The 25338-nt window shown below is 39.6% G+C and overlaps 2 protein-coding genes across 7 annotated transcripts in view; one reads left to right on the forward strand and one right to left on the reverse strand.

Moving 5' to 3' along the window:
* The window catches only part of IQGAP2 (IQ motif containing GTPase activating protein 2), a 103130-nt gene that overhangs the window by 57662 nt on the left and 20130 nt on the right, over positions 1-25338 (forward strand). For 4 of the 6 annotated variants that reach the window (XM_018070384.2, XM_018070386.2, XM_018070385.2 and 1 more), the window contains 12 exons: positions 452-612; positions 2829-2953; positions 4421-4584; positions 12994-13084; positions 17023-17184; positions 18388-18530; positions 19536-19706; positions 21842-21925; positions 22607-22678; positions 22844-22913; positions 23236-23444; positions 24616-24765. In XM_018070384.2, coding sequence (XP_017925873.1) covers positions 452-612; positions 2829-2953; positions 4421-4584; positions 12994-13084; positions 17023-17184; positions 18388-18530; positions 19536-19706; positions 21842-21925; positions 22607-22678; positions 22844-22913; positions 23236-23444; positions 24616-24765 — 1602 coding nt within the window. The remainder of the gene's footprint in view (positions 1-451; positions 613-2828; positions 2954-4420; positions 4585-12993; positions 13085-17022; positions 17185-18387; positions 18531-19535; positions 19707-21841; positions 21926-22606; positions 22679-22843; positions 22914-23235; positions 23445-24615; positions 24766-25338) is intronic. The other 2 variants (XM_018070388.2, XM_018070389.2) reach the window with 1 other exon arrangement.
* Positions 6947-11220, reverse strand: F2RL2 (coagulation factor II thrombin receptor like 2). The gene is made up of 2 exons (XM_008921679.2): positions 10732-11220; positions 6947-9069 (listed from the first exon to the last, which is right to left on the reverse strand). Exons 1-2 carry the CDS (start codon positions 10787-10789, stop codon positions 7982-7984), a joined length of 1146 nt encoding a protein of 381 aa, XP_008919927.1. The 5' UTR covers positions 10790-11220; the 3' UTR covers positions 6947-7981.

Here is a 25338-nt window from a genome sequence, read left to right on the forward strand (position 1 = left end):
CCATGTTGTTATATTGCATGAATGGTTTCAGTTGAATAGACAATATTGAATTGCAGAACTTGACACACTTCAATCTGGCTGAGCTCTCGTGTTGCTACAAATAATTTTTTAATTGTTGCATGCTCCAAATGAGGACTAACTCTGGTTTATATACTGTATTGAAAAGCAATACTATACTGTATTCAAAAGCAATACTTTACTGTATTGCTATGACTAAGACCAGAAGAGATGGGACTGTGGAACAAAAGAAGGAAAGGCTGAATAAATGGGACATATAGCAAACCCAGTAAGTTCCATCACTATGTTGTGTCAATCTGGCATGCCTGTAACTAGGAGACTTTCCAGGCTTTTTAAATCAAGTCCATCTCCTTGATGGTATCTAGACTGTGTAACTCAAATTTGTTACACTGCTTATTTAGCTTCCTGACTGCAGTGCATTATTGTCCTACAGAATTACCTGGCACATGATGAACTGTCTATTGCAGTAGAAATGTTGTCAGCTGTTGTGTTGCTAAACCAGGCCTTGGAAAATAAGGACACCCTAACGATAAAGAATCATCTCAGAAACCCATGCATTGGCTTCAATAATCTGGAAGAGGAAAACTTTCAACGGTAAAGGTTTATTTTGTCTTGTCTGGCTGAGACTTGGCAAACTCTGCAAAAAAATAAGTAGGCATTTTACTGGGTGGGCTGTCCTATGTTGTGACTACGAAGTTGAAAGTGCTGAAAGATCTGTGTTTTAAATTAATAAGGGATAATATAACAATTGATGAACTAGTTGTGTATCTAAATATAAACAATCACACAACCTCAGAGGTTTGGAGGCTACAGATGTGTGAGGTGCATGGAAAATATCCTCGGGAAGCAAACATTAAGATCTGACAAGAATTTTTGCAGACACTAAAACATGAACCAACTGTAGCTGGACACTGTTAATCACTAACCAGTCTGCAATTCTGAAAGATGATCTTCAAAATGAAACAGTGTTTAATACCTAAACATCCAGGAAGTTCCTTAAACCATGGCTGAGCCCTTTCTTGCTACAGAATTGCAAAGGTCTGAAAAATATAGCACAGTCCTGCTTGCTAACAAGCTGAGTGCAATGCTGTGGCACACATGTATGTTCAACATTACACTACAGTCTTCACTTGGCCAGGGTGGTGGAAGCCTATATGTGCTTCTGGAAGGCAGTAGAAGGCAAAAGGGGCAGCAGCAGCTGAAGATCTTGATCAGGTTGTCAGGGGACATGAATCTGAGAGCAGCCCTTCCTCAGTGTCTGAAAGCTGGAAGGAAGGCAGTCAGATTAGGAATAAGAGGCCAGTGTTTTGGTTAGAGGAAGAAGAATGACCTAAGATGGAGCAAAAGTAATCTGACACTTTGCTAATGTGAGGTAGTGCTTGTGGGAAAGAGAAGTAACATTATAAATATGCAGAAATGGACCCCAGAGTGTCCCAAATGCAGCATTTTTGGCTGATGTTAGTGACCCAGTCCTAAGATTAAGGTGCCAGTCAATACAGATGAAACATTAGGAATCAGTCAGGCTCAACAATAAAATAAAATTTCATTACGCCTTTATGTTAACCTGCCCTGCCAACCATATGTTGAATATCACAGGAAACTTTGAGTTGCACAATACCAGGAAGAATACAGGAGAGCTAGAAAAAGTTCATTGAGGTAGATGCTGTTCAATGGCTTTTATCAGAAGAGATTAACTTGTTAGGAAGGTGTTTCCTAGAAGAGAGAATTTAGGAGAAATATGTCAGAGGTTTCCAAAAGTGTGCACGGTGTGAGGAAGGTTAACAGACTCAGTTGCTAGCTTCTAATAACTCTAGTTTTTATTTTCTTATGAGAGTTGAATGAAGAAAAGATCAGAACCTATCAAATATAAAGCTTAAAATTTATATAAAGGATCGTCATCTCACAAAACACCTAGTGAGACTCACTTCTCAATAATATATAAGACTTCAAATAAGAGTAGCTAAATTAAAAGAGCACAGCCTTGTTTGCAGCTATTAAAGTGATACGTAGCCTCCAGCTCGGGAAACTCTTAAATGCAGGCTACTGGGTGATTGAAGGACAAATCAGATTAGGAAATGATGAATCTCTCCTATTTATTTTTTTCTGGCAACCATTCATTCCTCGTCTGATGAAAATAGACACGTACTTGATCTGACATAGTGTGGCAGTTGTACGCTTGATTCAGGAATATGAAAATTATTTAACTTGTGTACACATATCTTAACACTAATGTGAAGGTTTCCAGCTCATCTTGACCTGTGATCCTTCTAAGAAGAGTAGACATGGGCTACAAAGACTGTGGTTGGAGGACCTTGAGTTGTGGCAACAGAAGCATGATTTTTTTTTTTAATCCCTTTTTCTGCCCATGGCCCATCATCTTCCATGTGGAGGGGGTATGGAGGTAGCAGGAGGTACTACAACCTGATGCTGGGTCTGAAATTCTGGTCTTTGAATTCAAGAAGTCAACCATAGTTTTCTAAAGCAAGAAGCTGACCATAGTTTCTCCCACGTTTATCTGCTGCACTGTACAGCAAATTGTAGGTCCAGTGTGCATATTGTTATCATCCCATATTGCCAAGAAAAGTGTTCTGAATTAGTGTATAGGGTGATTTTTTTCAGATCCTGAAATGCATGTGTAAAACAGGCAGTTCGCATGTCTGCATGATTCCTACCAAGAGCTGAGTTTGTCTGAAATTCATTCATTTGAAAAAATACTAGTCACTAAATGACGGATGATACATCTGACTAATGCTTTATGGCAGTTTCTCTTATACATGAAATACACTTATGTATTTTATATCTTCTTATAGTTATGCTGATACACTATTGTCTATTAAGTCAGAGGCTTCATCTCAAGGCCAAGATTATTTAAGCTGGAATGATATTCAGAACTGCATTGACATGGTTAATATGCAAATTCAAGAAGAAAATGAAAGTAAGTAGTTCTTCCTCTACGTTGCCCACAGAGGTCATAAATTGGTCTTTGGTATATGAGTTAATGTACTGAATGGCCTTGTTCAGAAATTTGAGGCTATAAAGTTATGCCAAATTTGCGAGCAAGGAAATGAGAGGATGGCTTTTAGACTGCTTGCTATTTCAGAGGCAGTCTGGAGTGCAGTTTTGAGAACCTCTGTAAGAAACAGGCTGTTTGTGCCCTTCCCATACTCCCATTAGTGCTAATGTTTCATACTGGTAAGAGAAACTTCATATTACAGACTTATTGAAACTGGATTATTACTTCCTAAATCTAGTCAAGTGGTTGTCATGGATCCATTTGCTTGCAAAGTGTGCCTTCTGGCAGGGTGGTGTGCTGAGCTGTTTGACTGACAGAGTACTTTTCTGTCTGAACCGCTGCACTCACTAGGACTTGGAACAGACCTTAAGAAAGGTGGTCTTGCATTAGCAGTGTAGGTCTTAGTACTAAAATAGCTGCACTTGGTTTCAGTGACATTGACCTCTGCCTGGGGATGGTTATTTGGGTCAGAGAGCAGAGGAAGAACAGAGATCTGTTTCCATAAGCAAGTCCTATGTCTACATGGTCTCTCTTTGGGACCACCTTAGAAAAATTGATCATTCCCCAAGCCTTATGATGATGTGTATCTGAGATGCCAGCAGGTGGGTTGTGGTGGGTCTGGGAGTGACTTGTTGAGAGACAATCCACTGCCAGCAGAGATGTCATCCCTCGCAGGTGATGGGGAAGCCCTTGGCTGATGTCTTTTTGGGGTGGTTTTAGCAACCACAAACAGCACATTTCAACACTGTTTAGGGGCAGGACAAAACTGATTTTAAACTGCTGAGACAAGTTTGAAGAAAATGAGTTAAGGTTTTGCTAAATACATTCCATCTTGTTACTTACTGACTGAAGTACTGAGTGCCACCGGTCAACATTATAAGATTGGCTGTTTAAGGTGAAATTACAAGAAAGGAGGTTAAGCTGTTATGTAATGCTGTAGCTAGGAGTGCAGTATGTAGGTATTTGTTCAAATCAGAGTTTCAAGTAAGCTGGTCTTAAACTACTTGAATATAAGTCTTTCAGTACTGTGAGCCAATATGTTGGTGAATATAAATAGATGTGAGACCTGATCTTTACTTAAGCTTCATGTAGATGCTTCTGCCCAGAAAGTAGGGAAATCTGTTTTCCTTTTTTTGTCAAGGATAATTTTGATTTTTATGAAGATTCAGGTAAATCAATAATTGTGGCAGGAAGGAAAACCGTACAACATAATAGCTTCAAGTGAATCTTAGAGCAAAACCAATTTTTAAGTCAGCTGCTGTTGCTGCCTCTGCTTCTTGTTATGTGATTTTTTCTGTTCTTTGTTTTACTGCTTTGTTTGTACCTGATATCAGCTAAGTTGCATCTTTCTTTGATAAGTTCATCCTTAATAACTTTTCTGTTTCATAGGAATCATTGCAATTGGCCACATTAATGAAGCAGTTGACCAAGGAAATCCTAAGAAAACTCTAGAAGCCTTGTTGTTGCCCACAGCCAAGCTTCAAGATGTGAGACCAGCAAATGCAAGGCATTATCAGGATATTTTGCACCATGCCAAAGCACAGAAATGCAAGGTTAGAGTTTTCACTGTTGTTCTTTGCAGGAATCGAAATCCCAATTCTTTTCACTTGCATCTGTGTTCCTGTCCTGTTCCCCTGATGTTTGGATTAGCTGTGCCAATGGGGTTGCAAATAAGCCTATGACAATAAACTGGCAATAATTAATTTTGCACTACAACTTATTCTGACTGGTAAAAGGGATTACTTCTCAATGTAATAATACTAAGACATATTCTGCATATGTCTTGCTACTGGCTTGATGTAACTTCACTTATTTTTAATTCTACTAGGTTGCTGCAGCTATTACAAAATATGGTCAGCAGCAGTCCTGACATATTTATGAATTTGTGCAAGGATATAGTTACAGGACTGTGTTTGGCAGGTAGCTACAGTATGGAAGGGAATTGAGGCTTTTGTCGGAAAGGGGTCACAGTAATGGTGTTCCTTAACAAACCTTTGGGAAGTACCTTGAGGAGTCTCTGTGACTTAAGCTCTTTTACTGTAGTGGACTTCTGTACATATTTCTGTTACAAATTTATCATGTAAGAACAAGCTGACAGTCTTGTACGTGCCTTCAGTTTAAACTTATCTCAGCAGGATATTGCTATCTGCTTCCCCAAAAGCGGTGGCCTGGTTAACATTACAGCTCAGGAAACATAAACAAAGATCAGCCTAACAGTTTGCAGTATGTGACTGAACACAAGCTTAGCTAAAGCTACTAGCACAGCACCTAAAATATCCAGGGTTTGGAAAAGATGCTTAATATTTACACAGCATGACTCTAAAAGTAATATGGTCAGCTGGAGAAAGTCTGCAAACTTTGACTAGTAGAAATATCTTCCAGCTATCTTGTTACCTCACCTGTGGTACCTGCTGTGAAACTGCGTGTTTCTGTACTCCGCTGTCAGAGTTTTGAAAAGGTGTTTGCACAAATCAATTTCTTCCCTGGGTTCCCAGAAAGGGCTGGTTTCACTGAGCCCTCAGTGCTGAAAAGCTTTCTCCCTTGCCATGTTTGCTGGGGAGGGTTTTGTGTGTGCTGACTTTACGTGTCCTGGCTGGGCCAGGGTCAGTGTTTGTGTGCAGAGAGAGGTGTTTGTGTGCCCATGAGCATGGTGGCTGCACAGTGCTGGCCCAGGATATACCATGTGCATGCACAGTAAGCCAGGATGCCTCCAAGGCAGAGAACCAGAGCCCACAGGTACCCACATGCCTGCACACAGCAACCCTGCCCTGTTTTTTCTCCCAGATGCAAACCTGTTGCCTACTCCTGTCTCTGTGTGAACGTGCTGACAGGAAATAAAAGAGTGTTTCCAAGTCTTGGAACCAAAACTGTACTGTCTCGTTGAAATCTTCTCACTCCAAAATTTGTGATATTCCAATAGACTTCTGCTAACCTTTCTCTTCTGAGCTATTTTGGTTTTGCAGTCTTTTGACAACTACTTAAAACATCCCCCTGTGAACAGCAGTATTGCTCCTGTTTCAGAAGAGAGCAAGACACTGTCCTCCTAAAAGAAATATTAAGATACAGACTTATTCTTTATGGTGGCCGATCACACAGACATCACTATTCTTTAGGTAAAAGATGATTTAGATGGACCCTTCCTTTAAAAAAAATTCAAACACAATTGAAAAGATAGACAGACTTCAGAAACTGCACTATTTCCCACTTTTTCTGATCTCTGTTTATAAAGCAAATCTGTCTTTAGTTGCATTTAGCATATTCTGAGTGACCTGTGGTAAAAGGGAGTGTTTGATTTACAAGGATCTGATAGGTTTCCCTGTAAACTTCCTGTGTTCCCCAACATCTGGAAAAACATATGGGTCAAACCTTCTCACCTTAAGCAGCTTGCTGTCACTTCTCTGTAGCTGTGGTGGCTTTGGGGAAGTAGAGTCTGTACCCAAATCTGCCAGAACCTGTTACAGGTTTTAATCTCAGATCTGTCCTATTTGCTCCTTGCTTGAAACTGAAAATGAAAACCTGGAATTTATTTATTCCTGTAATCTTAAACCACAACTTTTAGCAGTTCTGAAGGCCTTTTCAAATCAAGTGTATTCCCAGTGAAGAGAAACCCTCTGTTTAGGGAATGTAGTATGGATAACCGAAAAGTTAAACAGATGTACCAAAGGGTACAAACCCTCTGAAAGGGTTCCTGTGTTTGGCTGTGGATTTTTTTGAGGGATAGGAACACGGGTTTAGTTAGCTTTATTTTCAATAACTTTAAAATAATTCAAATATTATACAGCTATCTTTAAAGTATCTTCGTGTGCATTTTGAAGGAATGGCAAGATTAAAACGAACTTAATTTAGGAGCCAGAAGAAATTAAAGAAGGGAGAGTCTTACCAGACTGCAAATTCCCTTGAGGCATTTTCCAGTGCAAGCTATTTTATTTAAGTAAAGTTTACAATACTATTATCAAACCAACATAAAACATTTTTCTCCTCCCTGTCTTACATGCTGCAGTTACAAATGCAAACAACAATCACTGAGCTCATTTTGTAGGAACTTAGTATATATGTAGCTTTGGAGTCTGTGTAAGAGTAAAAGCTGACCCTTTGTTTTACTAAAGTGGACAATCAATTATAACCAGTTGCAGTATTTGTAACACTGTAGCTATTTCCTGTCAGGATAAGGAAACAGAATACTACAAAACAGCTTCCCCATTCTGCTTACCAAGCAAGAATAATACATGCCTGGATTCACACTGATAAGGGTTAGCTCCCAGCACTCCTTGTGGTCTAGGGATTGCAGGCACTGGCAAAGTGGAAGAACAAGTCCCCAGTGCAAAACTGGTTAAGCAGCCTCATAGAATGTTTCCCTGGAAGAGTCAGGCTTGGTATCTACAACTGTAGATTAACTGCTCCTTAAACCTGTGTGGACTCTGGCTCTTTATTTTCAACATCCAGGGCAGTATTTGCTCTTGACTGTGTGAGAGAGAGCTTTTACAAAGTTTGACAGCTCCTAGGCATGTAAAAAGTGCTTTTAGTTGTTCCCATTTCCATTAGGCCAGAAACTTGTTTTTGTATCACTGTTCCTGCAGTGATGGCTGGCTGAGAGCTAATTTGAAGTATTTGGAAATCATGAACTGGTCTAAAGTACCCCTCTTCTGGTGCTCGGAGGCTGTGGTGACTGATACTCTGGCAGCTTCTCCATGGCCTCAGAATGAAATGGATGGAGGTGTAGAGCTTCTTCCTTGAATCTAGGTACAAAGTTGTTTCAATACATGTGATAAAATCACAGCGCTGGAGAAGTGTATTTTTGGAGATACTCCTTGCATGGAAGGAAGTAAATTGTACTGAGATTGTGGTTTTTTAACACTTTTTACAGTTTAATTGTCACACCTGAGACTTATTGCTGTCTGTGTTAATACTTCACAAAGTCATAATTCCAGTAATAGAAATACAGGACTAAATTCATTTTTCCCTGTATATTTTAACCATTGTTAGATAAATATTGGATTGACTTCTAATTTTTGACATCAGAAAATAAAGGAAAGGATCAAGACAACTGTTTAAGCTGCTAAGACATAAAGCAATTAGATAAAATGAATACAACCCATCTGTGTTGTAATAGTAATAGTTGATGTGATGGACAATAAGGATAATATTGCTTGGCACGAAGCAAATAGCAAAGATGGTAAGGATCAAAAGACTGACTTTAACATACCAGAACCATTCACGAGTCTTGAGTGTTCGTATAATTGAGACATAGCAGAAAATGATAGTCGCAAGAGGTATCAAAAACCCAAATATAGCTAAAGAAACATAGTAGTAGAACTGGAAGGAAGATATCGTTTCACAGGCATTGTGCACGTCATGGCAGGTATAAATGCCCAGTTGCTTCACATAATAGCTTTGCTGCATGATGCAAAGTGGGAGCATGTACAAGAAGACAATGGTCCACACGGCAGTGCACGCTGCAATGGCGTAGGCGCGCTTGGGAAGGCTCTTGTAGGTGAAAGGGTGAACGATGGCCATGTAGCGGCTGATGCTGATGCACATGAGCAGCAGGATGGAGCAGTACATGTTGCCATAAAACACCACTGTGGTAGTTCGGCACATCATTTCCCCAAATACCCAGTTGTTCCCGTTGATGTGGTATGCTATTTTGAAGGGTAGCATGATGCAAAAGAGCAGATCTGAAACAGCCAAGTTTGTGTAGAGGATGGCGGTGCACACGGAGCGGATCCTGAACAATAGCATCCACAAAGTGATGGCATTAGATGGCACACCCAGTAAAACAGCACTGAGGTAGACAGCAGGTATTAGCTTGGTGCTCAGAGAACTGGTCAAGTATTCCAGTGTGGTGTTGTTCACTTCTGTTAAAGTGGAGTCGTTTGACTTTTTTGAAGTGCATTTATTTTCTCCAATACGAATGGTTGTTGTTTCCCCTTCTATAGCATAAGGGGGGATGTAATCATAGTCTCTTGCTGAAATTCCACGGAAAGTCTTAATAAGAGACACAGTTTTAATTGCGGAGCCATTCTGTGAAAATTCTGAACCTTAAAAACACCAAATATTGTTAAAACCACAAACTACTAGATTAGCAATATAATTCACCTTCAGGTACAGAGAGAGGAAGGTAAACATCTCCATGTGAAAAGTAATATATTTTTAAAAAATTTGGTGACACTCTCCTTTGCTTTGGGTGTTCATATCAAATGTACTGAGAACAGTATTCACTTGTCATTTCACACTCAGTGCTGAAAATGTATTGTTAACTTAGTGCTAAGCTGATCTTTCTGTGTTTTTGCATGTTTTCAGTAATCTTTGGTGAAAAAATATCAGACTCTTCTGTAATGTTTATGACCTGTAGAGGGTTTTTCCTCCAAAGTAGTAATGTTGTTAATTCTTCATATAAGCAGCAGCCTTGGTTTAGGCTTGATCTGAATTTCCAAAGCAAACAGCATTTCCATCCTTGTCACTTCACATATGAAATGCATGACTGCAAAAGATGCAAAAAGCACTGTCTTGTCTAACCCAGGCTAAAACTTTCAAAAATCTGAAATACCCTCAATTTTTTGGGTCTCACATATCAAATTAATGTTATTCTTCAGCTTCTGACTAAAGCAAACCAAATCTTTTCAGCTTCTTGTGCCTGAGCAAGGGCAGTTAGTTTTGAGAACTGACAACATATGCTTGGGCTGGTACTAGGTGTAATTTACTGGTAAGTGAATAAAACTTTTCAAGAAGCAGGAAAATTTTCAGTGTGTATATATTGTTAGCATGTGGGCAAAACCAATAATACCACTTTTATTAAAGCCTGTTCTTCAATCTTTAGTAGAGGACTTTGTAGAGACATTGATGTTTCCATATGAAGCACAAATGTGCTTTCTTAATGCTTTCTTAAACCCATGTGTTTTAAAATAAATTTGCAGAGTAAACAGCTGTGTAAGTAAAATTGTTTTCAGCTGTGTTTAATGCAAAAAGACTGTAAAGCTTAGAGCATGCGTCATGAAATTGGAATTCAGAAGCAAATTGAAATTTGGCTGAAAACCTGGTTATTTTTTTTTACCTTTCCATATTTGAACAAAATATGGAAAACGGTTTTATCAATGCTCACTGGCACATTCATGGTAGAATATTTTGAAATCATAATTAGTAGACTCCATTCCTTTTAATATTACTTTTGACAGTTAATCCAGAAAATTAGTTTTAACAGCTCTTTACGTCATATATGTGCGCACATAGGCATGTATAAATATAGATTGTGTATACATATATGATTTGAAAACAGCTTTAATTCTAGAGAGAAAAAAGAGATTTATGATTTAATGATTTCCTTTAGTTATTTTTATCACAATGGTTAACTGATCATTTCCTTCTAGTAACACCATCTGTGAAGCTGTAAAACAAAACACCGCAAGATTCAAAATTATCATATCACTACAGAAATACTAGATAAAAGATGTGTCTTCAGTAACTGCAGTGATTTTATTTATTCCCTTAAATAAAATTCTTTCTAGAAAATAACTGGGGGGACGTAAAACATCACTGAAATGAAAGAATAAAAATCTGCTTTAAATGAGACTTCCTAGAGTACAGTTTTCTATAATGTTACAGGTGCAACCTACTTCAGGTTTGCAGCTTCCAAAGACACAACATTATCAAAAAACCCGTGTTATTGACTAAAATATGGAATAGATACAGAAAGGAGGACTCACCTGTTGTGCAAAGACTGGAAGTAAGAGAGAGCAGTCCAGTGAAAAACAGTATCTTCATTGTAGTGTGTGAAATCCAGCAAGCCAAACAATGGTACTGCCCTAGTTCATCTCGAGAGGTGCTTTGTGGGGGATTTTTTTTCCCCTCTGTGAGTGACTAAAGAATGATTGATCAGTCCTGCAGAAGCATCCTGTAAGCATGAGGTTTATGGTAAGGAGCTAATTTGCCCTTTGTCTACTACAGCAAGAGGGTGTGACGTATCCAAATATGCACACATGACTCAGTTTCAGCCTCTGTCCAACGCAGAGATAAAACTGCTTTACTGCAGCAGTTTAACTCCTAATTTACCATGAGCCTGAAGCTTATGTGCAGGGTTCTACTGAAATTTGTACATACAGACATTTGGGGTAAAAAGATGTTTTCTGGAAAAATCAAAGAGTGTGTTCAGTAAATCCTCCAGGGTCTCATCTAGAGAACAAAATGTCACATGGCTGAACTCTGAACCCTTCTCCAGGAAGAAGACAGGCTTGGAGATATGTGATGATCTCAGTTTAGCAAAGGTGAAGGTGGAAAGAAGCCACACATACAAACATGCCTTTAAAAAACTGTTCTGCTTTGCCTTTTTAATCCCTACCCACTGTTAGCTATCTGCTTCCTTCGATCTAGCTACTGGCTCCACTCACAGTTCCCACTCCTCCACAGCCTGCAGCCTCTAAAACCTTTTCCCTATTTTCGTCTGCTGTTTTGCTCATCCCTTCCTTTTTCTCTGCCTGTTTTCTGTTTGGTTGGGTTTTGGGTTTGGTCTGTTTTTTTTTCTCTCCTCTCCCTTCCTTGAGTGGCAAATAACAATGGCTTGTTTCAGCAGGTAAAATTAGCCCAAGTCTTGGTCTGACTTCCAACTAGTTGTGAGGCTCAGCATAAACTGTACTTGGCTGCAGAGAAGTATTTGTGTCTGTTCTTGTATTTAATGTGTAAATGCTTGTTACTAGATAAGGAATTCTTTTCAGTTTCTCAATCCTCTTTTCAAAATTGTCAGCTGTAGTTTAGGAATTTATTATATGCTCTCCCAAGTGTTAACTCTAACTCTCGGTAGAAAAATGTGCAGTCCACTGTCCTGTGATTGTCTGGCACTACTTGATGTCATTTATATATTCTGTTACCTTGTTTATACATAAGATAAAAACTGAAGATCATGTCTCTAGGGTTTTCTACCCTGTTTTTTCTTGGTAATTTCTGTGGATATCAGATTTATTGGATCTTTGGCCTGGAGATAAAACTAGAGGTATTCATTGCAAAGCTGGTTCTTTTTCCACAGTGTTTTAGTTTGGCTGGGATTTTTTCATGAAATATTTGTGTATATCCTGGATCTTTATCAACTGATACATTAATTTCTCTCATCATTAGTCTATTATAGACCTGGTACCTCTATTTCTCTTTTACATGAATTTTCCCTCCTCCTATTGGATTAGATTTTAAATGCTACTTTAGCTCTGAAACCCTTTTTTGTCTGCTGAAGTGTTGGTTCACCTGTGAACCTGGGTAGGAAGGTTTATTAATTGGTATGTAGAGCCCAGTTTCCTGCACTTTCTGTTTTAACTTGGTTTTAATGTCATGCACTGTTAGCCTGTAAGAAGAGTAATACCTGCTCTACTGCTTCGGAAATGTTTGCCATTTGAGCTAAGTCTTCATTACTAAACCTAAGTTGTCTTTCTATGTCAGTTTTCACTGTTATTTTCTAATGTAATGTGTACTCAGGTATACACAGGGATCCTTTCCAAATAAGGGATTTTGAAAGAAAGCCAACTTCCTGCAGTCTTCTGCTATGTTCTCTCTATGCTGCTGTCATAGTACTGCCTGAGAATGTATGGGTTTATGTGACATTCAGACTACTTTGCCTGCATATCATGGAAATTAAAATGTTTCTATCTTTGTCAGAATTTTTATTGATCTTTAGCAGGATGAATTCTATGTCAGCAGAGTCAGTACAGAGGAGCTCTAAGGTTTTGCAGATAAAAACTGAGATTTAAATAAATTCTATTCTTCTATACATCAAAACTTTCAGAGCATTGTATTTGAACGGGAGCTTATTCAAGTCGGTAAATAGAATAGGAACGTGTTTCATTGCTGATTTTAAGCAGACAAATTCTTTTTAGTGTCCAGGGGCTTTGCAAGTGGAGATTGTATGTTAGAGCTGTATCAGTATGCTCAGACAACTCTTCTTATAATTCAGTTTTTTCAAGGCTTTTTTCTATCTTTTTTTCCAGGAATCCCAAGATGAATCAGCACTTCTGTGGCTGGATGAAATACAAAGAGGAATCAGTGATGGCAATAACAACATAAAAGAAGCAGCAATTGGTAAGTATTAACCTGCATCTGCACTGCTCTTGTTTTTCTTAGTCTTGAGAGATTGAAATTGATTATTTACTTTTTCCACTTCAGGGAAGGGTGAAAGACCTTTAAATACAAAAGAAATGAATGCATGTTCTTTGTTTTCCTGAAGTTGGGATGATTTAGAACTACAGGGGTGGTGTTAGTTTTATCTAAAGTGGTAATATTTAAGGTTTTAATTACAATTCAGTGGATTTGGTTATACAGGCTAACATCATGACCAAGATTTCTAATGTCAGTGTATCTTCACGTAACTCCTGAAACATCTGAATGAGAATGAATATGCTGTTCAGGAGCTTATTTTTCTTATGATTAAAATGTTGATGCATATTTTAAAAGCAAATATGTGTTTACAACTTCGCTTATTCATATTTCTTTATATTGTCTTTTATGAAGTGCTAACAAATATTAGGAACATATTAACTTTAGTGTAAAAAGAGCACTCATTTGTTTGGGGTGAACTACATGCTCTTCTAATCTGAAAGGAAGAGGAAAAATGCTGAGGTTTATCCTGTCAGGGCATTGTATATTGAATCCACTCAACACCTTCTGTCAAAGAGAATGTATTATTATACGATATAACAAACTTTGGCAAGTAATGCAGATGTGTAGCTGGGTATATGGGGCACACTGGAGAGCACGGCGGGATGCCTGCCTGTTCCTGCCTAGGGCCAGCACAGACTAGCGAGGCACTGCGTATTGGTTAGCCTTCTGCTTGACTCGGCTTCGGGTGAGTCAGTGTCGCCTTCTTTTGCACCTTAGGAGCTTGTGAATACAATTGCTGAAGTCAGTGCATTCCTGGAGCACTGGGCTCAGCCATCCTTAGTGCAGTGTGGCAGCCTGTGTACTCATAGGCATGTCAGTAGTTAGTGCTTGGGAAGTTGTGGGTGGAAGAAAAGAAACAGAGCTAGCTACTATAAATAGCTATCCCTGTTATATAAATGGATACTAAATAGAGCATTGCATTTTGCATTACTATTACTTTAGAATTGATTTAAACAATTAATACAGTCTTCATGTAACAAGTCAGTTACACTGAAAATAGTTGAAATACCTTCTGTCATGGACAAAAACAGCTTCCTATCAATGCCCCCCAGAGCCATGAGGAAACATCTGAGCGCATGGAAGGGAAGGAAACGTGTAGCTTATAAACAAATGTGAGTTAAAACTAAAGAGCAATTTGAAAACATCCTCATTTGTGTTCACTGGTGTAAAAGCATTAAGAATATATATCATAAACAGCCTGCAGAAGTTAGCACAGCATAATTCATATACCAATACCACACAATGTTGCTAATGATAAGCCATTGCTCCATCCACCACCTAGTTGTTGTAGTAAAATCTTTTCATATAATCTGTGTTGGCAGTACCTGCACAGTTTTTCACAATCAAGGATGTTCAGTGGAACTGTTTTAACATGTCACATGTAGAAAGAAACCTACTAATCTCCTGTACTCTGCCCTCTGGGTTGAAAGGAAGCACTGTCAGCACAGCACATTCTTCAGAAAAGCTCTAAGGTTTTGCAGCTAAAAACTGAGATTTAAGATTTTCCCATGGCACAGAACCTGATACTTCCTGTAACAAATGCATCCTGTCTCAGGAAGTTTGCATATTGCGTTGACACAGTCTAAACTGAAAGTTCAGCTTGATCACAATTTCGAAATGGACTTTTAATTGTCTATCACAGAGGTACTATTTTTGAAAGGCAAACAACTTCAAACCTTTTGCAAGGCAGTCAAAAAATTGTTTTTCAGTCAAGAAACTATTTTTGAGATTGCTGCAGTAGTGGCAATAAAATAAGCAGTAAAATAAGAGAAGGTACTGGCAGCTGTGCTGAAACAGTCTTGATCACTTCCAAACTAATTTTTATGCTTTATAAAAATATTAAATACTACAGTCTTAAAATTTTAAAATAATTTTACCGTTTTTCCTGTCAGTAAAGGGCTATATGCTGTATTTTTATTGAGGAAGAAGTGTTCAGTAAATGCTGGTGCATTTCCTAACTCTTTGCAGTGCTTTCTGTATGATTTGTATCACCCTACTTCACTTCTTGAATCAGTTCAACCGTTGTACTCCTTATCTAAGTGAGGGACAAAATGGAATTGGCCAAGTATCAGAAATAGACTTGAATACCGACTTTAGTCTTACACAGGAAGAGTCTGTCTGTCATGGGAGAGTCCAAGTTATAGGAAAAAGCTGATCATTGGCCTTGTTGAGAGTTCAGGCTTATCACAGCAGACAACTGCAGCTTTGATCACAGCTGTTTGAAGGGAGAATGGGTGTAAGAAAGAGCCCTTCACAGGATTGATCTGGTACTGGCATCTTAACTGCTACAGAAGCAGACTGGAGCTTACAGTTCTTCTGCAACTACGGATGGCTAATCTCCACTTATCTTATAATTTTCCAGGATCTATGTGGCCCTGCTCTAGAGCAACAGCCACAGTATTAATTGCTAGCACTTAAATAGAAAGGAATCATTTTCTGCTGAAATGAGTGTTTTCCCTAGCTTCTCAGTTTTCCCTGCTTTCTCACCACTGACCAGATGCCTGGGCATCACAATGCCACATCAGCGGTAGAAAGACATCTCCAGTCTCACAGGGAGCACATGTATGCTTGGCAGGGTCTGTTTCAAAGCACAGAAAAATAGCAGGATGCTATCTGATAGAAATTCAGACGATGGTGGTGTGGTGTTGTGCCTCTGCTTTGTTTCTCAGCTGGCTGACTGTATTTTTAGGTTTATGAGTTAATGTCTAGCCAAAGCTACTCATTCCACCTTAGTCTGACTACCAATAAAGACAAACTGTTTCTCTAACTGAAATACTCTTCTGCTTGCTCAGTGTTGTGGGGTGACTCCTGTATGTAGGCTTTTGACACTAAGCACCTTCTGGGTCAGCTCTGTGTAGTGATCTGGATAGACACAAGATAAGGAAAAGTGTTTAGTGCTGCAGCATGAAGTGCAGTTATGGAGTGCAAAGGTAGCCAGACTCACTTAAACCAGTATACAATGTGTATGTTCTAGACATATGTCTATTCACTTGTTCCCTTCAGCATGGATCTTGAATTTAGCTGTGAATGAACACCTTTAAAGACTAAAGCAGCCTAAACATCTAGCATGTAAGGAACTTTGAAGTTGCATGTGCTCCCACATGCTGTCAGGTGTGAAATCAGTTTCTTCGGTGATGGTGGGACCTGCACTAAGCAAGAGATGCTTAGGGAGTCTTGAATTAGAATATGGCTAATGTTGTATAATCTCGAGGTTTACATATGCTTCACCTCTCAGGGTGCTTTTATGTGCCCTGGAAGCAAAAGCTGCATCTCTGGCAAATTCAAGGGCATGAATTTCCTTTAAAAAGCTCCTGAGGGTGAGTTCAAGAAAGGGTTGCTTCAGGACGCTGACTAGGTTGCTGCAAGGATTTACTCAAGGCAATCAGTTTTAATTCCCATTTTTTTCACAGTAAAAGTGAATGTTAAGGTTTACACCTTGTAACCGAATTATTCTGTGTACCTCTAGAAGGCTCCCAAGTGATCAGCAGATGATGGCCTGTTTGTTAGGGCAGGCCGAAAGTGAAGGACTTGCCATCCTCAACCCCTGCCCTACTTGTAATCTGGTGTGTCACTTGTTGGGGAGCAGCTCTGCCCTCTAGACTGCTCTCAATTGCACTGTGGCTTCTCCCCAGTCTGGGTGGAGCACACACTTTCTACCTAACACGCTTGATGTTCTCCAAAACATTTGTCCTTACAAGCACAAAGGAGGCTGCAAATGGGTAAAGCACTGAATTGCTGTGTATGTCATGCTGTCTGTGTGTGCCAGCCTTAGAAGTCCATTTTCAAAGTTGCTGGAGGCTAGAGTTATGGGTACATAAAGTATAAGACACTTAATTTTCTACATCATTGTATTACCGTAGTGGCTGCTGGAATATCAGTGATTAACAAGAGCTTGGAGAAGGGTGATTTACAGCCAATCCTGATGACACTTCAGTCCAAGTTTGGATTACAAGTCACTCCTGAGTGTGCTGAAGCCTACTTCAGGAATCTCTCTGAAGCCAAGAACCTCAAAAATACAGAAGGTAAAAACCTTCCTGAATAGGACAGTTCCACATGTCCATATCACTGAGGCAACCAGAAAGCTAGAACAGAAAACTTACCTAAAATCACTGTAAATAGAGGAAGATAGATGCAGGTTTTTAACCTTTTAACAAATGTTATACTTTTCCAAGTGCTTTTTACATGATGTTGTACTGTTGCACACATCATTCAAATCATAGTACATGCTGAGAAACAAGTCTAGTTATTTCCAGAGTCTAGCTAAGACTTTCTAGAATCTCAGCATAGCCTCTGATTGAATTTAGGGCAGCTTCTATGCAACTGTCCATCCTCTCAGAAAACCATATTACTCTCTAATAGCATTTTATTTTTCCTATTAGCAGATGCAGAGATGCACAATTCAGCCTTACATGTTACCGCCAAAGATCAAGCCAGGCTCCGACATTGTCCACAGCTCATTTATAATCCCTGTGCATTGCCAGAGCAGCAGTCATCAGTAAAAGCTGGGGCTAGAATCTGCCCTTAGGAAGATGATGGAATGTTTTGTCACATTAGAGCTGCAAAAGCTGGTCATAGCTAACAGCAGCCAAAGTTAGCTAAAAGTTAAAATAAATACTACCAATATAATACACTTTCTTACAGTGGATGGGCATATTTCATTCCACAACATGAGTATTTTGAGGGCATTTTGCACAACTGACCTTACCAGCTTTATCTTGGGGCCTTTTGTCCATGCGGATATGAGGCTTTTCCTGCCTGCTGCCTGTCAGGATAAAGCTTTGTTTACCAAAGCACTAAAAAAGAAAATTATATGGATATAGGAAATGTCCTGTGTGAGGTAAGTGTCAGTAAGTCCAGCATTTGGACAGAAGACAAGAGCAACATTTTTTTATAAACAGTCTCACTTACATGAGTGATGATAGAAACCATAACACACAGTGTTTCAGGAGTGCTAACTTGGCACATGGGGGTTTGGAGAGGCTGGCAGTGGATCTGTACCAACCTCATAACCGCTTCACTAACCTTATAGTTGTTTCATTCTAGAGGAATCACCCTCATCTATCTAACAGGGTATTTTGAAAATCCTTATTATAAACTGGGCCAAGATATATAGTGATACTGCATGTAAAATGGCTTCATTGGCAAATGCAGGGAGGTGAAATGGGTAGGGAGAGCTGTAATTTATCATGGCACAAATGTGTACTAATGGTGTGTACTGCTTTTAGGTTCTAATGAAAGTCCATGGATTAAACTTGTAATGAAAAGCATGTATGATTACTACTACAATGTGGAAACTGAGGAAGGTACCTGTGACACTCCTGAAGGAGTTGTACCAAAAACTTCATGGTTAACTGGTGAAGAAATCCAGGTAGGTAGTTGAAACATTTGCTTTTACTGCAAATGCAACATAAACATTTGAGGGAAAGAGCGTGAGACATGGCAATATTGAGAGGCTGTGGTGGGTGACACTGAAGATCACTTTATCAGTATCTGCTTCTGGCAAGTGCAGCAACTTAAGTCTAAACAGTGATAGCACAGCCTCCTGTCTACTGTCTGGCAATGATTTAGGGACTTCCTGACTGGAAGTTACAGCATTCGTTCCTCTTCATGGCCACCAGCAGACACCAATGGAGGGAAGTTTGATTGCTTCCATATTCTTTTATATTGTCTGGATTTTGCACTGGCCTTTGCGTTGGCCTATGGCAAGGAATTTTATGATGTATTTGGTTGCAGGTGGAACTACCATTTTCTGTTTAAATCTAATCCTCTGACAGTATTTTTGTATCTCCAGTAGGATGAGCATGCTACTTAAACTCTCTTATTATAGAGATTTTGTGTTAGTGTGTAATATAACTTACAACAAAGTAGATCACATGAGCTTCTGAGCAATTTGTTCTTCTTTTATTCTGATGCAGCTCATCTAAGTTACAGGCATACTCCTCTACACAAACAACTCAAGTCACAGTGTATGTCCTTCTGAAATTCTGAATGCAGCAGTACTTGAACATGCTTCTCAACAGAGAACTCACTGATTCAATTAGTACTTCTAGATGTATGACTTGTACAAAACACTTTTAAGTATTGGGAAAGCAGAACTCTCCTAAAATATAACAAATACTCTCTTAAAATAGCATATTTATTTGAATAACTGAAGCTCGAAAGCAGTTCAGTTACCCTTCATATACAGTTCAGTGGTAGCAAAGTGGCTCTTTCTTCTTACTGAATAAAATCTAGGGGCAAATCAGAGGGACTTGGATAGGGTGAACATAAGCTGTAGAGCTGGAGAGAACACAGATCAAATTCCAGGATGGTTTTGCCTTGAGGGTTTTTTTTTTTTGCTTTTAAATGATCTTTTTCCGTGATCTCTTAACAGAAAATTGTTGGGCAAGTTACAGCAGATTACAATCGAGAGCAGCTGTGGCTTGCTAATGAAAATCTGATTGTTCGGCTGCAAGCCCGAGCAAGGGGATTCTTAGTCAGAAGAAACCATCAGGAAAGAAAAGCATATCTTCAAAACCAGGAACCATCTGCCATCAAAATACAGGTATTGTTCTAGAACAAGAAGATATTGTGGTTTGGGCAGCTTTCTGCATGTGACAGGTAATGTGGCTGATTACCACTGAAAAAATTCTCAAAGAGATCTTTCTCCCTGTTTTCATTAGCAGCAATTTAACTTCTACATCTGTAAATATATGTGCTTTAATATAACAAAGATACAATTTTAAAAGAATGGGTCATATCCACCTCCAGTGTAAGTTACTCAGGAGAAGCTCAGAAATACATAGCCCTGGCTTTGTTCTGACGTGCTCAGATCTTTTTGTGGTACACCTAATTATGCTCAGTACAAGACCAGAAGATATTTGTAAAGTATTGAAGCAAAAATTCCTTGGTAAAGCACGACTTAAGAAATACGTTCCTCTGTAGACTATCCCCAGCTGGAAGTGGTTTGCCTCTACTCCATGAAGTCATAGATGGGTACGGAGTGGCAGCTGTCCCCGTGTTCTCTGGCAGTATTTCTAGGATGTTTCCATTTTGCTGAACCCCAAAAGGAGTATAAAGAAAACTTTCTGCAGGGTGTAAACATTGACAGATGCATGCACACTGGTTTTAAATGATGAAAAGCTAGCTCCTATTAGGAGCAATTTATTCCAGTCTTGAAAAAAAAAAAAAAATCAAACACACCACCACCACCCACTCCCCGACAAAAAAAAAAGGGGAGGGGAAATGTACAACTGATTTTTTTAACCTACAGTAAATTTAATGATTCCTTATGACAAACATCTTTACCACTAGTAGTTGTTATTGGGATTGACTTTTCATTTTCTGGCATCAGTTTCTGCCTGTTGCCTCTTGTCCTACAGCTCAGCACCACCAAGAAGAGCCTGGCTTCATCTTCTTGGCAACCTCCCTTCAAATACTTGTATACACTGGTGAGGTCTCCTCTCAGTTGTCTCTTCTTGAGGCTGAACAGGCCCAGCTCCCTCAGCCCTTCCTCGTAAGAAAAATGCTCCCATCTTTGTAACCCTCCACCAGACCTGCTCCAGGAGCTCCATGTCTTTCTTGTCCTGAGGAGCCCAGAACTGGACACAAGACTCCAAATGTGGGCTCACCAGGGCTGAGTAGAGGGGCAGGATCAGCTCCCTTGACCTGCCAGCAGTGCTCTTCCTAATGCTCCTCAGAGATACCATGGGCCTTCTTTGCCACAAGGCCTCACTGCTGGCTCATGGACACCTTGTTGTCTACTTGTCTACCAGGACACCTTTTTGCCTGTGTTGAGTTTCAGACAGTGTGTTGAGTTTCAGACAGTTCTTCTCTGCCCATCTCTCCGACCTGTCAAGGTCCTTCTGAAGGGCAGCACAGCCCTCTGGGGTATCAGCCACTCCTCCCAGCTTTGTGTCATCAGTGAACTTGCTGAGGAGGCATCTGTCCCTTCATCCCAGTCATTGGTAAATAAGTTAAACAATACTGGTCCCAGCATGGAACCTTGGGGGACACCACTAGTGACAGGCCTCCAACTAGATCCTCTGCCACTGATTACAACCCCCTGGGATCTGCTGCTCAGCCAGTTCTCAATCCACCTCACTGTCCACTCATCCAGCCCACAGTTCCTGAGTCTGCCTATGAGGATGTTGTGAGAGACAGTGTTAAAAGCAATGCTGAAGTTGAGGTAGACAATATCCACTGCTCTCCCCTCTTAGATAGTGATTTCATCATAGAAGGCAATCAGGTTGATCAAGCATGACTTATCTTTAGTGAATCCATGCTGACTATTCCTGATCACGTTCTTATCATCCACATGGCCTCCAGATTGAGGCACTCCAACACTATTCCAGGGATGGAAGCTGAGGCTGAGTAATGGGCAAGAGCTGGCAATCTTCACTATGTGGGATGAAGCCAGTGACTGGGATGCTAAGAATGTGAGTGTACTGGTGATGAGACTAAGGACAACTTCAGGGGAGTAAAGGAAATGGCATTGGACAACAGAGTGTGCTGAGGTTGGTCAAAATTAACATGAAATGTATCACATCACCGTAAAAAGTAGAGGCAAACTTGCTTATGTCTCAGTCATCTTTTTATCACAATGGTAAACACTGTTAATGATTTTAGTGTATATATGTAGATTTTAATAAATATTAGTTTCTTATTAGTGATAATGGTCTCCTGCCTCCTATTAAATAGGCTTTCTGGAAAGGATTCAAACAAAGGAAAAGCTATGTTGACAGATTAAAGATGCTTCAAGGCAATGTTGCTGCTATTGTTAAGGTAAGATCCCAGTGTATTTTGGGGCCCCAATACATTTCATCCCTTGGCTTAGTCCTCTACCACCACCTGGGATTCAGAGACTAATAGCACAAGTTGGAGGGTTTCCAGAAATGTGCATGGTGCTGAAAGTTGTCTAACTGACATCTTAAGCAAACTGCTTCTTGAAAGCTCTGTTGGACTTCTATCAGGCTTTGCTGAACTTGAGGGGCACTTAATAGATATTTCCTTATATTTCCTTTTCCATACTAAATTAGAAAACATTTGAGATGATAGGGTATTATTTCCCTAAAAACTGTGAAATCTAACTCTCTGGAAAGTGTTCAGTTTTCTGAGATGCTAATGGGACATTGTAATGATTAGATTGTAAATCATGGATGGAATATCATGAGAGGATCTCCTGTTTCTGAGAGAGACTGGTTTAGAACTGAGAACTGAGATTTGAAGGTAGAAATTACTTCCAAAGCTAATGCTACACACAGACGGTAGAACCTTGAACTCAACTTGCTATTTCAGTGGGAACCCCTTAATCTGGACACTGGCCAGTAGGACCCTAGTGTTACAGTCATCTGTGGCCACAAGCATGCCAGAACAGCATGCCTACAGGAGTAGACATTCAGAAGCAAATTTAAAACACAGACACAAGTTCGTGCAGTGTTTTTTAAGTTTTTATTTAATTTTCAGATTCAGTCATGGGTCAAAATGTGGCTAGCAAGGAGAGCTTACCGGAAACGTCTGCAATACTTCAAAGATCATGTAAGTCCTTTTTCTCCATTTTGAACATGAAGCAATGAAATAGGGAAATACGACTGCACAAGCAGTTTTTGGCAACTCAGGAAACAGAATGCAGGTTTTGCAGTATGTTTCTGAGCCAAAGCATGTCATAACTAGATCCTTTTGCCTAATCTTGGTCCCTTTCAGAATGACCAAATTGTGAAGATACAAGCATTTCTCAGAGCAAACAAAGCCAGGGAGGATTACAGAACACTAAGTAAGTGGTAACAGTTAAATATTTTATGTTTGGGGACAAGTATGTTACTGCGTTCAGTCTTTGTTTTTTTTAACTGTCATATGGGATTTTTCAGTCTCCTATTCAACTTCAAAAGCAGGAGCAAGTGTTTGTAAGCCAATTGTTCTACAGCTGAAACTATTCTGCATAGCTATACTTACTTTAAAGTATGACAGAAATATTGCTCACTGGCATAAATGTCTCTCTGCAGTTCAGAATTTTTCTGCACAGTGATCAGTTTCCTGATGGTTTTAGGGGTGTTCGTTATTATGTCAACTAACAAGTCTATTTTCTCCAATTATAGTCAGTGCTGAAAATCCACCCTTGACTGTTCTGCGCAAATTTGCCTACCTCTTGGACCAAAGTGACCTAGACTTTCAAGAAGAACTAGAAGTAACAAGGTTAAGGGAAGAAGTGGTTACAAAAATTCGATCCAATCAACAGTTGGAGAAGGATTTGAACTTAATGGATATAAAGATTGGATTGCTTGTGAAAAACAGAATCACTCTTCAGGTCAGCAAGCTCTGTTCAGACTCCCTTGGCAGCATGCACTGAGCACTTCTACATGTTGAGAGAGCTCAGGGTCACACAAGCACAACACAGCTGAGGCTGGAAGGGACCTCTGGAGTTCATCTGGTCCAACCCCCCTGCTCAAGCAGGAGCACCCAGAACAGGTTGCCCAGGACCATGTCCAGATGGCTTTTGAATATCTCCAACAATGGAGACTCCACAACCTCTCTGAGCAACCTGTGTCAGTGCTCAGGAGCTCAATTGGTTAAAATATTCCTAGTAAATTAAGCACTTTCTTCACTTGTTTCTGTCTTGTGCTAGATGTTGTTCTGTTGTCCCAAGTTGCATGTCACTGTCTTTTGCTAGTTGTGGATAATACTAACTACTTGGCAGATTTAAAATCTTTTATATCTTTTCTGTGGTAGAATGGAGTGGAGTTCTGATCACATTGAAAAGCTTGTTCAATGTTAATTAATCATGAATGAGTGTATAGGATATCAGATCCCCATACAGGCATTGTTGGCAAGCCAACAATTGGTGACAAGATAAAGATGTTTAGGAGACTGGTTAGTGCCACTGTCCAAAGCGGGGATGGGGCCGTGGCACAGCACAGGTTCAGGAAACAAGCTAGCGTGCAAGTAGAATGCTTTATTGAAGCGTGCACACGACTTTTTATAAGCTCAGGAGGGGAAAGGGTCAGAACATGGGGTGGAGCATGAGACAGACAAGCAGGGGAACAAATCAGGATAGGGACACAGGCAAAAGGGGGAGGAGCGTAGGAGGAACCGGAGAAGGAAAGGGCGAATGGAGGCTGTCTCCTCTCTGCAGCTTCTCCAGCCAATCAGCCGGGAAGCAGGGAAGCAGTGAAGTGAACAAGCCCGGACATGCCCGGGAGATACAAATTCTGGGGAAACATACAATGTGTATATACATAATAACTGTAAAGTCTGCATCGTAAAGTCCTTTCAATCACTGTACATATTTTTCCACTTCTGAGATTGTTCTCATTCTGATTCTTGGTCCTCAACAGATTAATGAATAGAGCAGCAAAATACACGAAGTTGCTAATTAGGGCCCTTGAAGTAATACCACATTTAACACGTTTGGGGAAATATTCATTTTTCCAATTTGCCTTTTTTGTGAATATATAATTTGGATTATCATCTGTCTGCAGGATGTGGTACTGCACAGTAAGAAACTTAACAAGAAGAGCAAAAGTCAGCTGGAGGAGATGGTTATGGTAGACAAACAGGGTATCAAAGGTTTGAGTAAAGAGAGAAGAAAAAAACTGGAGGCTTATCAACATTTGTTCTACCTTCTACAGGTAAATTTTAATGCAAAAATTAATATGGCAGCAAATTGTTAAAGAAAAACTAGAAATCTACTGTTTAGTTTTAATGATTGTAGTAGTGATTATGAAAATATTTCCAAATAATTTGCAGACTGCAGCAAACACTATGATCAACTTCTAATATTTCCTGTAATCGAGCAAATCCTTGCTGTCTTTAGAATATGCAACAAATATGACTGGTTTTTGATCGAGTATAACTTTAGTTTGTGCTGAAGTTAAAAAGAAATGTTTTCCTCCATATATCTTTTAGTCCATGTAAATTACTGTCACTATTACTGTGCATTATATGTGGTGGAAAGGAAGTTGTCTGCAATGTAGCTGACAGCATATAATGTAACTGTTCTTGTGCTCTTTTTATCTCACCTCACTGACATTTTTCTAGAAGAATTTTAGATCCTCCCAGGGCAGATGCCTCTAACTCTAAAGCAGACATGTAGTATGCCATGTTTTCTTGGTAGATAGCCATTGCCATTTGGTAAAATATCATTGTCATTGGATACATAGGCTTGATGCACAGAGGTACTATCCACAGACTGTAAATAAAAT

Source organism: Manacus vitellinus, unplaced genomic scaffold, assembly GCF_001715985.3.
Source record: "Manacus vitellinus isolate BGI_N305 unplaced genomic scaffold, ASM171598v3 scaffold_18_pilon, whole genome shotgun sequence".
NCBI lineage: Eukaryota > Metazoa > Chordata > Aves > Passeriformes > Pipridae > Manacus > Manacus vitellinus.